At 42.9% G+C, this 17971-nt stretch overlaps 1 protein-coding gene across 1 annotated transcript in view; it reads right to left on the bottom strand.

Annotated features, from left to right (window-relative positions):
- Nucleotides 1-17971, bottom strand: part of LOC134740894 (laminin subunit alpha-2) — a 313744-nt gene that overhangs the window by 10294 nt on the left and 285479 nt on the right. The window contains exons 36-50 of the mRNA XM_063673547.1: nt 17857-17927; nt 15687-15812; nt 14517-14675; nt 12482-12648; nt 11492-11650; nt 10888-11042; nt 10485-10733; nt 9788-9965; nt 7494-7653; nt 6368-6612; nt 5106-5310; nt 3683-3798; nt 2369-2535; nt 1672-1693; nt 587-739 (exon numbers count right to left, since the gene is read on the bottom strand). Coding sequence (XP_063529617.1) covers nt 587-739; nt 1672-1693; nt 2369-2535; nt 3683-3798; nt 5106-5310; nt 6368-6612; nt 7494-7653; nt 9788-9965; nt 10485-10733; nt 10888-11042; nt 11492-11650; nt 12482-12648; nt 14517-14675; nt 15687-15812; nt 17857-17927 — 2332 coding nt within the window. The remainder of the gene's footprint in view (nt 1-586; nt 740-1671; nt 1694-2368; nt 2536-3682; nt 3799-5105; nt 5311-6367; nt 6613-7493; nt 7654-9787; nt 9966-10484; nt 10734-10887; nt 11043-11491; nt 11651-12481; nt 12649-14516; nt 14676-15686; nt 15813-17856; nt 17928-17971) is intronic.

Here is a 17971-nt window from a genome sequence, read left to right as displayed (position 1 = left end):
GCCAGCGCTGATCTTCCGGCGAGTCCATTTGTGGGCCACGAATAAAGAAATTATTTTTGAAATTTGTGGCCTTTTAACCGGTTAGACTTGTAATATACAGGGTCAAAAAAAAATTATGGGCCCTGGAGGAAAAGTGCCTTAAAAGCTTAAGTTAGAACATTTTACTTAAAGGAAACATTATTTTATTAAAAAAAGAAACAAAACTGCATTCGAAGATTTTTCATTTTTTTCAATATCTCTTGTCTAAAAATATTCTTGAGTACTAAATATTCGATTTTATGGATATTTTGTACGACAGACGAGTGTAAGACCTAATGTTTCCTAGAGAAATGTTATCATTAGCATTAACTCTATCGACTAGTAGAATAAAATAGCGAGCGTTTATTTTTTGAAATTTTTAGTCGGTTCGATTCCCCGGCAAGACAAGCGAATTTAAAAAGATCTTTGAATGCAGTCTTGTTTCTTTTTAAAGATAAAAGAATGTTTCCTTTAAGTAAAATGAGCTAACTTAAGGTTTTAAGGCACTTTCCCTCAAGGGCCATTTTTTTTTCCGAACTGTATAAAAAAAAATGTAAATGTTAGTTACCGGAGCTAATAGTAAAAGTCCGTCAGAAGCGAACGTCCGGAAGTTTAATGACAACGAGAGCTCTTTCACACGAGGCGGTAATCGCAATGTCGCATGGCTGCCGGGCGAGTCGCCAAATTTTACTGCCCCGACTTCTACTGTGTAAGATGCCGTCTGAAACAATAAGGTATCGTTTATGATATAATTAATAAATATAAATATAATTAATAAATATGCGTAATAAATTAATTAAAAATAATTAAAAGTATTTAAAATAATGCCCAGCATCACGTGACTGCAAACGCAAATCGGAGCGCGTGACGTCACGGTGTGAGAAACACGCACAGACAAGTTGTCAAACCTGGTGGTACTCTGACAGCAGTTAGTTTATCACATCGTTACGTCATCCAGATCACGTGACAGCTTGGAGCGTTTTTGAGCGAAATTTAAACACTTTATGTTGTTATTGTGTTCCAATTTGTGCCGCTCTGGTGTTAGCTGTAAGGTGCAATTTGTTATTTGACATAATCCATATAGACATATAATATTACTATATAATATTATACATGCGAAACTGTGTCTGTCTGTCTGTCTGTTACCTCTTCACGCTTAAACCGCTGAACCGATTTAGTTAATTTGGTACAGAGATAGTTTGAGTCCCGGGGAAGGACATAGGAAAAGGGGGATGGATGTTTGTATGGGAAATCGATAAAAAGCAGATTGGATAAAGATAAGCTACCCAAATTACTAACTCCACGCAGACGAAGTCGCGGGCAAAAGCTAGTAATTAACAAATAAATCGCAGAAGAAGAAGAATGCATTTATTCGTTATAACATGTTAGAGCATATTGCGAACGCTATGTTTACGCTATGTTAACGCGCAACACTCTTAACTGTCCATCGGTGGACCTTATGCCCTTGTAATAAGGTTTACGAACTGTCAGTTAACTGTGGGGCTATGGTACCTTGGTGCAGTCTGGGCTCCTGTTGGACGGAGCGAGCAGCGCGCGCGGCGCGGCGCGGGGCCCCCCGCCCCCGCCCTCGCCCCCGCCCCCGCCCCCGCGCGGCGGCGAGCGGCGCCCGAGCGTGGCCGAACTCCAATTCACCGCTGTTTCGAACCCGATTACACTGGAAACAAGTCGAAATTTAATTAGCTGATACTCGAGCGAATGATTTTTCCTCTTGGGCTATTTTCCTGAAACGACCCAGATGTTTACCCAGACGTGGTCAGATTGAACATTGGCTAATTCACTTTTCATGCTGTTCTATTCTTTCACTGAAGGTCGTTCCATCGGTTTGCCGCTATCACTGTCACATTTCGCAAGAAAGAACGGGAAAGATCATGCGCGCCAAGTGTCAATTTTGATCGAATTTTGTCGATTTTTATTAATTTTAAAAATGTTGCCTTACAATATCTAAATTCGAAAGCTGTCGAATTACTATTTAAGTTAAGATTGTTTTTTCTTCCTTCTTTGTTTATAGTATCACATAATAAATAACCGAGTAAAGTTTGATTAAAAGTCCGAGTTAGAGGTTACTTTGGGAATTAATTGTATCGAGCGAAGTGTCATAATTCGTGTATCGGAAGCTGTGTTATTAAAGATAATATAATCAAGTACTACATATATTTTTTCCACGTCTACGAATTTCAACGTCTCTTAGAAAAATATGATCATATAAGGAGGTTTTTCGCCTTCTGGCTCAGGGAACCGCCTTAACCCGTCTTGTGACGGCATTCCTCCGAAGGACAAGAATTCTACATTATCATTGTAGGTAGTAAACCCAAAGCGTACTCTAACTTACTTCGAATCCACGATTAGATCAGCTACGGTTCCGCTAAAGCTTTTATACATTGGACCGTCTTGCGTCGCCGGCATGCCTCCGATGAACAAGCCCTTGTTGCGAGCTGGCAACGCGTTGCCGGCTAGCGTCCCTGTTGCCATGCGGTCTTCGTCTACCCATAACTCCAGCTGAAATGAAATGAAATGAAATGAAAATGAAAATATTTTATTTCATTAATAAAATGTTACATTACAAGGTAGTAGGTTGGGACTTCCTTTTAAGTATATTATACCTGTATCAGGAAGCCCTGCTCCTCCGTAGCAACAAATAGTTTTTAGTTTAACAAAAGCAGAAAGAAAACTTAAGCTAATACAATTTTATCTACATTAAATGTGTATGTGTGTGTGTGTGAGAGAGAGAGTGAGTGAGTGTGTATGTGTGTGTGTAGGTGTATGAGATCGTGTGAGTGCAGGTGGTGAGGTCATGTACTAATCGGCACTTCTTAATATATAGGTACTGTAAAGCATAGAACTATGTATCGTACTGATTACATAAATGATTACATAATTTGTCACAAGTCACAACTGGTTGAGGTTGACACAACATTTGTATATATTTAACTGTTCAAATGTACACGTCTCTTTTTGTATAATCTGGGCCACCAAACGAAGCCCAAAAATTACCATTCAGGGGAAATAATTCGTGTGTAAGCAAATTTTGGAACAGTTGTAGATAAAGGTGCCCGAAACAACATACTAAAAGTAATTTAAAGGTCCCTTTTTTCAGTTTTACGTAAATAACTCGTAAACGGTGGCATAGCAAAAATGTTCTTTTAGATATTTTAATAATTTACATAAATAATCTACATAAAATTGCCTACAAGAAACATTTCGTACACTTTTTCGCTAGGATCAATATTTAAAAAGATATTAAAGCGAGAAAGTTAATTAAAATCAATTCTGTTTTATTTTATATTTTCGTAAATAACTCGTACTGTGGCCGATAGCAAAAAATGTTTTGGAAAGTAAATAAACTACATAATTTAAAAACTAATACGGGACTTAATCGCGTACAAACTTACGTTTATTTATGGCCTGACGTTTCGAACGAGACGTTACGTTCGTGGTCAAACCCGCGCTGCAAGAAGATGTTGATACAATTCCTCGCCAGTCTGCCTGTGACCAACGTCAACGTCAAACGTCACGTTCGAAACGTCAGGCCATAAATAAACGTAAGTTTGTACGCGATTAAGTCCAGTGTTAGTTTTAAGATTATGAGTGAAAATCGTGTTAGTTTAAATCAGTGTATTGTAAATAAACTACACAAAATGTTTACCTGTTTATGAGCCCTCACGATTCTGACGGAGTGTCTGTTATCGTCGTCGAACCGTGTGCCGTTCGTGCGCAGTTGCAGCTCCGCTTTTCCTGCCGCTGCAGTCAGTTCCAACTCACCTGAAACCAAGAGCCAAATAATAGCAAAGATAGATATAACTCCGTAATAGATGGATACAGTCTAAGGAAAAAACGTGCCTCGAAAATCACGAAAATTTGATTCTCGATCAGATGACGCCACTAGTTTTGGCCTACACTCGTATAGAGGGCGTTGACTGTTTCGTTTGTTATTTATAATTTTAACGCATACCAGTGAAAGAATATGGGTCAAATCATATAAAAATAATTAATGACAATAAAAAAATCATTTATCCATATTTAAATACATTTTATCGTATTTTTATAAATATTTATTTTTAGTTTTAAAGTGTGTCGACAGATCGCAGTGAATTTACTGGGGTTACAAAATTTACTATGACAGTACCGCTCTAGTATAAGTTACTCTATGATAATAGTAACCAGTGGCGAAGCGTGTACCAATCTAGCCGTGGGCAAAAACCACATCTGCGAGGCCCTTTTCAATGTGTTTTCCTAAGGTATTAAAAAGGTTGGTAATATTATATATAATAAACATTTGGTTAACAATTGTGTACCGGATTTATAATAATGCACTGTAATTTTAATAATTCAATGTATGTGAATAATAACGACATTCGGAAGACTGCGGGTCACTTCTGGATGAGATTGGCTCAGGACCGGGATAAGTGGCGTACGCGAGGAGAGGCCTATGCTCAGCAGTGGGCGATAGAAGGCTGATAAGAAGAAGAAGAAGAAGAATGTGAATAATAATGTAATATAGAATAGCGTGATGTGTAAAATTGTAATTTTATCAATAAATGATTGTATTGTATTGTATTGTTGGCTTTGCGAGGCGGTTATATCTGTCGTAATAGACGCGTTTGTTAGAGAGTGGGCCTTCTGTACCTAATACTATTATTTATTATGTGCCTTGGGGGCATTGGGAATCTTACTCATAATTAGAAACAGAACACCAGCAGCACTGTAAGGTCTTCTGTAAGATGTGGTAAGATGGAGGTACTTCCCCGGTTGGGCTGCTTTTGTTTCGTGCGAGATAACATCTCGCTGTGCGCTACCTCTAACATACCCAGCAAGGTCATGATGACTTGGGGAGGGGGGGGGGGCGTCGTGGTAGAATGTTCGCGATCCCACGACGCCCCCCCAAACGGCATATTGTGGGAAACGCCGGTGTGGGTTTAGTGGGTAGGCTCCTCCCCCTCTTTTCTCAATGGAAAGAGCCGGGAGGTGAAAAGTCCCACATAACCCCCCATAATGGGCCCACCTCAGGTCAGGGGGACGATGCGTAACAGCATTCTCACACCGGGAAAAAAAAGGTCATGATGACTTACCGTCAACCAGCATGAGCCTGAGGTAATGCTTGTCGTCGCCATCTTCGTCGTCGACCTCGTTCTCGCTGAGCGTGGACGGAGCCCTGTACAGCAGCAGGCCGTCGCCGCGGGCGCGGAACGTGAGCCCTAGGGCTGCTTTGCGGCGGAGGATGGGGGACGGGAGTTCAACGTAGCCGGTGCCTTCTAGTGTCGCTGTGCGGAGGGTCTGTAAAAAGTTTATAGCTTTAAAGCTTTTCATTTATGGACTCCCAACACAACTATAATAGAGTTAAACCAAGTAAAGTCTGCAACGATTTTGATAGCATACGCAGTGCAAGTGTTATTTGTACGTCATAATTTCATAGAAGTTTGGCGTTTAAAATAACACTTGCACTGCGTGTGTTATCAAAATCGTTGCAGACTTTTCTTGGTCTGATTCTATTCATTTCGATACGCTGTAGTTAACTATAATAGAATTTAACCAATCACGTGCCGCCGCGCTTCCATGGAAAAGTCATAAACGCGCGACTATTTTTGTCTACTGAGATACTTGCCAATTTTCATTAATTATTTAGGTTTTATAGTAAAAACAGTATTATTTTAGATGACTCGTAGAAAAAGTATTGTATACAGTTGTGATATAATCAAGCTTTTAATATCTTACCTTACTTAGGCAACTCAGCAAGCTTCGTTGCCTAAACACGGTACTCGATATGTATGTATGTACTATTATTTAGTTTCCCTTATTGGTGAAATAAAACTATGAAAACGGATTATATCGCGTATATTGAATTTATAATACATCCCGACCTTAAACCAAATTGTCAGTAAATAAGAACAAAAAAATTACACTCATCCTTTTCTATTGGGTGCTAGTACTAGTGTAAGACAAAGATTATCTCCGTCTATGCTTGAAATGTGATAGTCCATTGACAAACTATAGTTCCCAAACACAATTTTTTGTCATATGTGGTATTTTCTATAAAAAGGGACCTTATTGTCGATGGCGCTTACGCCATTATAAACGATGCTCCGATATAAATACAATGCCGCGCGAGCGAGCGACGCCGTGCGGTGTAAGCGCCATCGACAATAATGTCCCTTTTCATAGAAAATCCGATATAAATACAATGCCGCGCGAGCGAGCGACGCCGTGCGGTGTAAGCGCCATCGACAATAATGTCCCTTTTCATAGAAAATCCGATATAAATACAATGCCGCGCGAGCGAGCGACGCCGTGCGGTGTAAGCGCCATAGAAAACGCCCCATATTAGGTAACTCACCCTATCCATACATCTAGCTTCCACGCCGTTCCTGGTCGGCGTGTCCAGCACGTCGTACCCCACGCGGTCCACGGACAGCGCGCCGAGGCACCCGAGCAGCGGCGGCGCGGCGGCGTGCCGGCCGCGGCCGGGCGGCGCGCCGCCGACCCAGTAGGCCGCGGCCGACACGTCCGGCAGCGCGGCCGCCGTCTGCACCGGCGGCGACGGCGACCCCAGCGTCTCCTCGCCGTTCACACGCAGGCTGCCTGGGGACAAGGAGGACTCAGCTTACACGGTTAAAGCTTATTGGGTACTTGACATTTTTAGGGTTCCGTACCCGAAGGGTAAAAACGGGACACCATTACCAAATATAGATACAACTTCGTAATAGATGGATACAGTCTAAGGAAAAAACGTGCCTCGAAAATCAAGAAAATTTGATTCTCGATAAGAGGGCGCTACTAGCTTTGACCTACTTTCGTATAGATGGCGTGGACGGTTTCGTTTGTTATTTAACAATTTTAACGCATATCAGTGAAAGAACATGGGTCAAAATCATCAAAATAATTAATGCAAATAAAAAAAATCATTTATCTATATTTAAATACATTTTATCGTATTTTTACAAATCTTCAATTTTAGTTTTAAAGTGTGTCGACAGATGGCAATGAATTTACTGGGGTTACAAAATTTACTATGACAGTACCGCTCTAGTATAAGTTACTCTATGCTATTACTAAGACTCCGCTGTCCGTCTGTCTGTCTGTCACCAGACTGTATCTCATGAACCGTGATAGCTAGACAGTTGAAATTTTCACAGATGATGTATTTCTGTTGCCGCTATAACAACAAATACTTAAAAGTACGGAACCCTCGGTGCGCGAGTCCGACTCGCACTTGGCCGGTTTTTTTAATGGTATCAGTCGATCAGGTTTGTTTTGAGGATCAAATGTCTGTATGGGACCCGTTGTCTTAAAGCAATACAAAAGTCACAAATAATGGTCAAAGTCTGGCGCCGCCGCTTTAATGACGAACCGCTTTAACAAAATGGCAACACATCGTGACGTCCCTGTGTCGGTTTGCTTAGAAGCCGTTTCGATGTATGGAAAACGAGGAAATTACGATTTTGTGACGAGCGACACAGTACCTTTCTCCAGCTTATTACTAGCGAAGACCCTCGCAGCTTGCACATGAACGGCCCGGCCGTGACAGTGGCGCCCTCGCGCTGCTATCTCGAGCCGCGAGTCCGAGTATTGTACCGTGAACACGACGCGGCAGGACGACATGCGGACGGAGATGGAGCGGTTCTGTATGAAACAAAGGATACAAATAAGTGCTGAGTGATCTTGTTTGGGTTACAAATAAGTGCTGAGTGATCTGATGACCAGTTTCTTCTATTCTAATACAAGTCACTCAAGACAGGATCTGATGATCAGTTGTAGATACAAAAATCGATAGGGTATCTCTTGGTCTCACATTTTAACGGTTTACCAACTTTTTTCATCATACGATGTGAATAATTTTAAACTAACACGGGACTTGATCGCGTAAAAACTTACGTTTATTTGTGGCCTGACGTTTCGAACGTGACGTTACGTTCGTGGTCACAGGCAGACTGGCTAAACCCACGCAGCAAGAAGATGTTGATACAATTTCCTAGGGGGTAACTGCACAAAAGATCCCTATGACTACGAAACCATAAGATAAGATAAGATACAATTACTCGCCAGTCTGCCTGTGACCACCAATGTAACGTCACGTTCGAAACGTCAGGCCATAAATAAACGTAAGTTTTTACGCGATTAAATCCCGTGTTAGTTTAAAATTATGAGTGAAAATCGTGTTAGTTTAAATAAATGTGCGATGTTAACTTATTAAAATAAACATTTTGTATTAGATTATTTTAAACCGGGTCACTCACGTATTATTAAGTCGAATAGCTCGACATGTTTCGGTCCAATTTACGAGGACCGTCTTCACTGAGACACGACACGTCTTCACTGGTCGAGGGCGCGGCGTGTACTGCGGGCCAAAGCCCGACTCGCCCGGCCGCTCACGACAGTCGGCGTCGTCGGTGCCGGCGACGTCACCGTTGCTAGGATAGCTCTACCCTCCGTATTGCGTTTGTCAAATGTCGGATCGCACACAACACTCACTGAGTCACTTGCTAAAGGCCGGACCACACTGACCACCGACGCAGTACCCAAAACCGTTTTCCAACTAGGCGGCACCGACCAGCCACTGTCACGATTGAAATTCGGATAACGACTAATCTCAATAGCTTCCCGTATTTTCCGTTGAACGAAGAACTTTTCTCGCGCCAGAACGGTTACCCTATCAAACCTAATATAGTGCGTCGCGTCCGAATCCAGTACGTGTTCTGTCACTGCGGAACTTTGGCCGTCCCGGTTTTTCATACTGCGTATGTGCTCAGACAGTCTCGTCGAAATGTTCCGGCCGGTCTCACCAATATAATACTTCCCACAGGAGCACGGAATCCTGTACACCCCAGGAACATTTAAGGGCTCCTTGTCCTTTGGCGAACGCGTCCACTGTCTAAGCTGCGCGTGCGGGCGGAAAATCGTCTTGATGCTATATTTACGGCGTAACAAGTGTCCGATCTTATCCGTCACACCCCTAATGTAAGGCAAGTACATAGGCTGTCTTTCCACCACAGGCGGTCGTGGGCGCGCAGATGCATTCGCAATCCGATTACTGTGCCTCCAGTTGTAACCGTTACTTTCCAGGACACGCTTAACGTGAGCCAACTCGCGATCCACGTGCTGTGGATCACACAAACTCAAAGCGCGATTAATCAGAGTTCTCGGCACAGAAGACAAATGAGATGGGTGGTGGTGTGAATCAGCCCTTAGGTAGCGGTCAGTATGGGTCGGCTTCCTGTACACCGTCGTTTGTAAACGCCCACTGAGATTTCGCATGACTAGGACGTCCAAAAATGGTAAATTCCCATCTATCTCCCTCTCCACCGTAAACCCGATTTTAGGGTGTAAAGTGTTCACATATTCCGTGAGCTCCTGTAGGCCATCCTTTGAGACAATAGCAAAAATGTCATCCACATAGCGCCACCAATATCTCGGTTTTACTGGCGCGCTGTTTAAAGCTTTACATTCCAGCCATTCCATAAAAATATTGGCAGCCACGGGAGCTATCGGTGAGCCCATGGCCACTCCATCAACCTGGAGGTAGTAGTCACCGTGCCACATCAGATATCCAGATTTTAGACACAACTCAATAGCGTCCATGTACACAGTAGGTATGTCTGTAGCAGCTAAAAGGTCTGATATTATCTTTATTGTCTCATTTTTAAAGATAATATCAGACCTTTTAGCTGCTACAGACATACCTACTGTGTACAAGCAACATTTTGTGTTCACCAACGACCAAATTCCTGATTTGAACCCTTTAAATTATTCTACTTACATTAGCTACATCAACTGCCATGAAAAGTAGTGCATCCTGATCCCTCGTCCTCACGGTGAACGCCACGCTGAAGTACCGTCGGTCGGAAGGTCGGAATCCGGATCGTTTTAGTTCGGCGTAACCCTCACCGTTGAACCACGCGAGGGAGGGCTCGCCACCGCGCGCTGGGTTGTACCATCTGAAATTAACTTTTACTAGACATGGGAAAAAACTTTACATTTTGATATCAGTGACTGACGATCCCGTTCCAAAAAAGTCACAGTAAAAAGTCATCGTGACTGTCACGCCTGTTACCCGTGTTGCATGATATTTGTGGTAGCGCCTCAGGCGTCATCCGATGTTCGCCACTTCCGAACACTCCCGACTGAGCCCGATTAGAGCCGAGTTACAGTCACAGCGTCAGTAGCGTTACGCTCCGCGTTTGTCGTGATTTGAGTAACAGAGACTGCGCTAGGAACAGTAGGAACGTATGTGATTTTGTAACGTTATTTTGTGAAAAGTCACAGAGACACCTTTTGACGGCGGTGACAAGTCACCGTGACGTTATTTATCCCCCATGTCTAACTATTACATTACACTTTTAGATTTCACACACACACACACACACATTTCACTCCCTCCTCACAAGCTTACACATATACAAGTTCACACTACACACCTCTTTCTTTTCTATCTTTCTGATTTCTAATAATTTTACCTTTGCGTGCACCCCGTGCATTGTGCATCTTTCGGCTGTTCCACAAAGTTCCACAGCCCCACCCGCCTCTCGTCGCAGTACAGCGCGTGCACGCACCCCGGCAGCCCCCCACCCCCGCCCCCTCCCCCGCCACCGCCCAGCCAGAGGCGGGTGGCGTGGAGAGATACTGACGAGCCTAGCGAAGAGTTGGAGACGGTGGTCGAGGGTTTGCCGGCGCGTTCGACTGTCAGGCGAACGGTGTTCCATACTCTGGAAAAACAAATATGATGACATATTTCTTATTTGACAAGGGAAAGGGTTTTAAAACGATATAGGACATGAACCTTAGGACTTTCATTTCTATAGGATCAACAACTAAAGCATGAAAGTTCAGATCCAGCAAAAAACTTGTAAGTTACCTCACCTCTCAATATCCACCGTGTAAGTGTTGTGGTCTGCATCATCGTGTATATGCTCTAAGACCTCCGGGTGTGTGACCATCCCCACCCCGTCCCCCAGGTCCCAGATGAGCTGGAACTGCTGCTTGTGTACTGTAAGTTTCATGTAGCTTGGTGTTTCCTGGAACATTGGATAGTTTATTATGTGTATTGAATCAAATTTGTAAAGATTAAAACACATATAAGATAGGTTGGTACGGCTTCGAATCAACTTTGCTTTCAGGCTTGAATAGCTTTAGAGACATGTTCGCATTTAACGAAAATTCTTGTTTATGGTGAGCTTTGAAACCAAGCGAAGGCCAAGATCCGCGAACGCCCAAGGCCTAGAGCGGCCCACACGTGAGCGCCAGCATGCGAGGCCGAAGGCCGAGCTGCGGAAGGTTAGTGCTCCCACACAAAACAATAGTACATGTGTCGAAATGTATATCTGGGCGCTTGCATTCGGTTAGGTTATTAGGACTTGGGCGGTTTTATTTGAGTTTTTAATAAAGTGTTAATTCAGACTTAAAATTAATTTGGAGAGTGATCTTCCTATATTGTTCTCTCTTCAGGCAGAGGCACGTGCCTCACCTTGGTTTCATCTGTCATCTGTAGTAATGGTCCGTCTCGAACAGCGCCGTCGAAAGAGACGGCTATAGACGCGCGTGAGACGGTAGGAGACATCGCCGGCGCTGTGAAGGCGCGCGAGCAGCCAATGCCGCCGGGTAGGGATGTCACTGATACTGTGATCTGGGGAAGAAAAAATATCTACTTTTAATGGATTTCATGACAAAAAATATACTGTAATAACCTGATTATTTATTGAAAATGAAGAAGCTTTTTTTATGCTACACTGTCTTCGTCTGGTGAACGTATACCTGCATTGCAGGCCGGCGGCACTGTCGTACTCGTTTTGTTATACTGTTATAATATAGAGCAAAAGACGATATAATAAGATAGAGCGGTACTATCATAGTAAATTTTGTAACCACAGAAAATTCACTGCCATCTATCGACACACTTTAAAAAAAAAAATACTTAGTGTAGGTAACTAACATAGCTTTTAAGTTAATGTAACTAACCATATATGGTCTTGTGGGTCTGAAATAAAGATATATTTAATTTAATTTAAAACTAAAAATGAAGATTATATCGTATTATAATGTATTTAAATATGGATAAACGATTTTTATTATTTTCATTAATTATTTTTATGATTTTGACCCATGTTCTTTCACTGATATGCGTTAAAATTGTTAAATAACAAACGAAACCGTCAGCGCCCTCTATACGAGAGTAGGCCAAAGGTAGTGGCGCCATCTGATCGAGAATCAAATTTTCGTGATTTTCGAGGCACGTTTTTTCCTTAGACTGTCCATCCATCTATTACAGGGTTATATCTATCTTTGTATAATAGAGCAAAAGTCAACGTTAAAGTTAAATACAAAAGCATGGACCCCCATTCTGTGTTTAGTTAAACCTATAGCCTCAAAATTTATTATCGCTAATGCAATTTTGATTTAAAAAATCAATTTAAATCGGAATGGAAGGCATTTTCATTGGATTATGGGCGATACTCACCGAATCAGCGGCGTGCTTCGCTCTCGCTATCTTATCCTGTAGTTCTTGTAAACGAGGCCGCACGAGGCCGGCGGCTCTCTCGTGCTCTTTTGCTCGCGCTGCTGCGGCTGCTGCTAGTGCTTCTGCTGCTTCACTTCCGCGAAGCATATTGCCACGGATCTGTGACACTGATATATATATTAAATTAATAATTTGTTGATCTAATTGAAAGGGCAATTAAATTGATCTACACCAATGGAAATGACTGGAAATATTATCCCAGCGTGTGCTGAACTCCCGCAGCAGGAGGGAAATAAAATGGCCACGTCTGCAGGCCTCCATTCTTCATATTTTGCCGCGTCTGCCACTGGTTGGGCAGGCCAACGCACCATCGCCCAATTAAACATGATATTATGAAGTTTCTAAAAGCTTAAAAGTTTGTTGACGATACTGACCAACTGTAGCCATCCGGGCCTTGTCTAACGATCTCCCATTGTTATATGTTGGAGGAGTGAAGAACCTATTTTTGACACTCAATTTTCTGTCAAGACTCTCTCTTTCCGCCGGTGTCCCGCTGCGGGAGATTTTTAAAAATAAAAATCTCCCGCAGCGGGACACCGGCAGCCAATATTCCTTCCTGGCAGCAGCGGGAGAATGGCATATGTCCAGATATGTGCAAAATGGCGTCTGGCACACGAAGGATTATACAGAGAACAGATAGTCAGTCGGGTGTCATTCATTATGTGTATAAATCATAGATTCTAAATGCTTTTCCAATAGCGTTGTGGCTGTTATGCGTAGTAGGGCAGTATTTATGTATATCCGTTCTTGGCGTCTATAATAATAATAATAATAAGCCCGCAGGGCAGCTTGTGGCCAGCTGTTGGGGAGTAACGACCCTACGGACCCGAGTGCTCCCGAGAGTCGGTCAGGGTCTCCGTCTCCGGCGTGTCTTCATCGGTCGGAGTGGACCCCAAGGGGACCTGCAGGACTCTCAGCTCTGGCTTGCCTTCATTGGCCGTCCAGAGAGGAGTCGCTAGAGTTATATGCTCCAGGGGTGGAAGTGAAAGATGCATAAGACGCGAGTTGGCACAGTGGCTGGTAACAGCCACTGGGTAGAAAGCGGCGCACACCTCTCGACACCCCTGAGCCGCTCACACCGGTGTTGCTCCTGGTCGTCTTCACGACGGCAGTTTCAGGGGCCCATCTAGTCGGCGGCGAGTCACCACCTGCCTCGATAACGTGTACAGACATTGTTATGGCAGGTGTCCGGACCTCTCAGTAATAGCCTAATCTTTTGACCAGCTAAACTTCAATACCATAACCGGCACTCTTTTCCACTGTATTTATAATAGCCCCTACGCCTGTTGGGACCGATTTACGGGTATCTATTTGTACCCGTGAATGGGTTCTAGCAGGTGTATTACATAACAGCAAACTTCTCCAAAGGGCCCTTTACGTGTTGGATCTGTATCCCCACGCACGCCTATCAAATGACCGGTATGTATATACCCGTGAGTTTATACGAGATACAAATAATAATAATAATAAAATCATTTATTTCGACCAACTTAGGATCATATCACATTACATTGGGACATTACATTAAATAATAAAATTATAAAATTATAGCAAAGTTAAAATTAACATTAAAATTAAATTAATTAATAAAATCATAAATATTACTTAAAATCTAACCTAAATAATAAAGCCCGGTCGAGCCTTAGGAAGGCTTGGACACTAGCACGTGAATCATCTGACAGTGATTCAAGTACTGGCAATCAAACCTCTCCGCAAACGCCCTCAAGATGCCGCTGGAACTAGCCCGCACTCTGCATGCGCACCAGGGATGTGCAGCGTTTCCTCATTGTAGCGTAAAAACAGTCTACCCTGGCCTCCGCGAACATCCCCGACGAACTACAAAAACGAGGTAGTCCCATCAGCCCTGAAGGCGTTGTTATATTGTATACGAAGAGCGTTGTACTGTTTTTGCGTATAGCACGCCCACAGACTTGCAGAATATGAATTGAAATTGAATCTATGAATTGGATCTTACCATGTTCTTGGGCTGCACCAAGCGCGGTGTCCCCATGTCTTTGTAGTTCTGTCAACTGCCGTCGTAGATTATATCGCACGCGACGTCGGATCTCGCTTGCCTCATCGTATAGGACTCGTGTCGTTGCGAACACTCGGTCCGCTTGCTCGTTGGCAGCCGCTGGAAATAATTATTTAAATAAATAAATAAATATTATAGGACATTCTTACACAGATTGACTAAGTCCCACGGTAAGCCTAAGGAGGCTTGTGTTATGGGTACTCAGACAACGATATATATAACATATAAATACTTAAATACATAGAAAACACCCATGACTCAGGAACAAATATCTGTGCTCATCACACAAATAAATGCCCTTACCGGGATTCGAACCCAGGACCATCGGCTTCACAGGCAGGGTCACTACCCACTAGGCCAGACCGCTCGTCAAACGTATTTGGTTAAAAACATATTTAATTATCACACTGTTACTGGTTACTATCATACTTAAGTCTTGAAAATAATTTAATCATAAGCAGGCAATAATGAACCTTTTAGATTTCAAATTTTAAATGCCACTCTTGTCTGATATATGGCATCAGTCTATTCTCATCCGCAGCTGCGCCATGTTCTATGCTGACAGTTAAGTTTTCACTTTATTCTTACTACTGCTGCTTTTACTTAGGGGATATTTTCCGAAGCGTGATTCAAGTATGAACCACGGACGGCAACCTCAGACATTGATTTAAACTAACACGATTTTCACTCATACTCTTAAACCATCACGGGACTTAGTGCCAGTTGCACCATCCGCACTTGACAGACTGATCAACGTCAACCGGCGCGCCGCGGCGGTTTACTATGAAACTTTCCATACAATGTTTAGCGAACTCTTTAACGATCACAAACAGTTGGTACAACTGACCCTTAATCGCGTAAAAACTTACGTTTATTTATGGCCTGACATTTCGAACGTGACGTTACGTTCGAAATGTCAGTTTAATATGAACCTCAGACATCTTCAGAAACATGAGCAGAACACATTAAACATTTATTCAGCAAATAGGCCACAGGGGCACTTTTACATGTCAATTTTTACGATATTATAACTCCCTGTCATGCATATTGATTTGCTAACAGTAGTATCTGTAAGTTATCAGGGTGTGAATGTATTAATATGTGGCTTACCAATGGTCTGCGCTACACGGGCGCTAGGCCTCGCTCCAAGGTCCCGCTCTTGCCAGCCAAGTCCACGCAGCACCACGCTTACTAAATCAGCTCCTCTCCTCAAATGGTCCAGTTGACGACGGAGCTCTGCAAACAAACAATCAAAGAGGGTCTCATCCATTTGTTTGTTTGACCCTCAGAGCTGAGTGGCAGTTGCAAATAATTAATGCTTCAAAATGTTAAGTGTATTTGGTTAATATTGCAGGGAACTGGAAGGTCAAAAGGGACCGTGAGGAACCAAAAGTCATAGAAATATCTCAGATTTTAGGCTGAAATTAATGTTCAGGGAAAATTGCTCCTAACTGATGGTTGCCGGGCCAGAAAAGATCTTGAGTGGCGAGTTCGCAAGCCCTAAATAAAGTGGACTAATCAGATTCAGATAGCAGGGAACTGTATGAACTGTATGAGGGGCCGATGACTAGTACTTGAGGTTGTTAATAAATAAATAAATATTATAGGACATAATAATGTCCCACAAATTGTGGACAAAAATTGTGGATTGTGGATTGTTTTGTGGAAATTGTGAATTGTGTGTGGATTGTGGGATTGTGGGTGTTGTTAATGTTTGTGGGGACACAAATTGACTAAGTCCCACGGTAAGCTCAATAAAGCTTGTATTGTGTGTATATATAAATACTTAAATACCTAGAAAACACTCACTCATCACTGAATAAATGCCCTTACCAGGATTTGAATCCAGGACCATCGGCTTCACAGGCAGGGTCACTACCCACTAGGCCAGATAGGTAGTTGGAGAATATATCAGCGGACATCTTTCTCATGCTAAGTTTATTAGGTCTCCACAGAAAACCAGCGCCACGGTTTGCCGCGGCACTATGCTGGGGATCCTTTTTGGCGTCCAAATGTTTTTTTTGTCTGCATGCTTTTCTTTTTTATGTACTATGTTGTGGCGTCAAATAAATGTATTTTCTTTCTTTCTTTTCTATTAGAACTTTTTTACAGACATCACAGTAACATATCAGTCACTCGCACACTTATCAGACACACTTTTACATTTCCGCGGCAATTTGATGATTTGTTTTAGTTTTAGTCTTTGTTTTAGTTTTAGTCTTAAGTTTAGTTAGTTTTGGCTTTTTTTCTGTAACTTCGTAATAAATAGATTTAAAAAAGGCGGTAGTTAATATTTTGTTTGTCTTAATTTTCTATGTTTAATAATGTTTGTGTTATTATGTCAATGTAAATTTATTTGTGTGTCGTCGGTGTACGTGTCGCCATTAATTTTTAGATTAAGTCAGGTTAAATCATTTACTGAATGTACTGAATGTACGCAATACACGGTCGTCGTGAACGCTGCTCGCACTATTAGTGCTTGAGAAAGGAGACCTAGGCTCTCCGAAACATGTCGCGCGAGTGACTAAAACAAGTGAGTCTAAACCGTAAAATGATTTAATGTTAGTATGTCTCAATGTCAGGTCCCCACAGAAAACCAGCGCCACGGTTTGCCGCGGCATTATGCTGAGTGGGGATCCTTTTTGGTGTCCAAATGTTTTTTTGTACTTGCCTTTCTTTTTTATGTACTATGTTGTGGCGTCAAATAAATGTATTTTTTAATACAGTTGCTCAAAAAGTGGTACTTTTTGTGGCTGCGTAGCGTGCGAGAAGCTCAATTTCTCGAACTAGTGCTTTTTACTTTTTAGTTCCAAACTATACTTTCGAAATGCAGTTTTTATGTAATTTAGCTTGAGCAGGTACTGGGGCCTCACTCGTTACTCCTCGGTGTCGTTGAGCAACCCGCGCCGGGCCCGCGGCGGCCGCGGCCGGGGCGCGCACGAGTATGAAGGTATCGCGGGCTGCGGCAGCTCAACTATCAAGGGCTGTATAGGTACTTTAGGTTTTGGTTTGGTTTGGTGGTATGATTCTACTAATGATATATTAATTTATTATTTTTTCGCAATTGTATTAAAAAACGTCATTTACAACACGTGTGAAATGTACTATTCTTTCTTTCTTTTACCTTCAGCTTTAGTCAGCACTTGGGCAGCCCTCATCTTCTGGTCGCTGGACGCCTGCTCGGCGCGGTCCGCGGAGCCCATCATGGGCGCCATCTTGGCGGCGCCGGCGGCGGTGGCGGCGGCGGCGTGCGCGTGCGCGGCGGCGGCGCGCACCGCGCCCGCCACCGACGCCCACGCGCGCGCCGCCGTCACGCCGGCCGACGCCAGGGCGCGGGTGCCCGCGAACAGGCTACAATACTCGTAAATATATTATTTGTTCTTGTTAATATAATA

This window comes from Cydia strobilella, chromosome 4, assembly GCF_947568885.1.
Source record: "Cydia strobilella chromosome 4, ilCydStro3.1, whole genome shotgun sequence".
Classification (NCBI taxonomy): domain Eukaryota; kingdom Metazoa; phylum Arthropoda; class Insecta; order Lepidoptera; family Tortricidae; genus Cydia; species Cydia strobilella.
The sequence above is the reverse complement of the archived record's forward strand: the minus strand, read 5'-3'. Positions and strand labels throughout refer to the sequence as shown.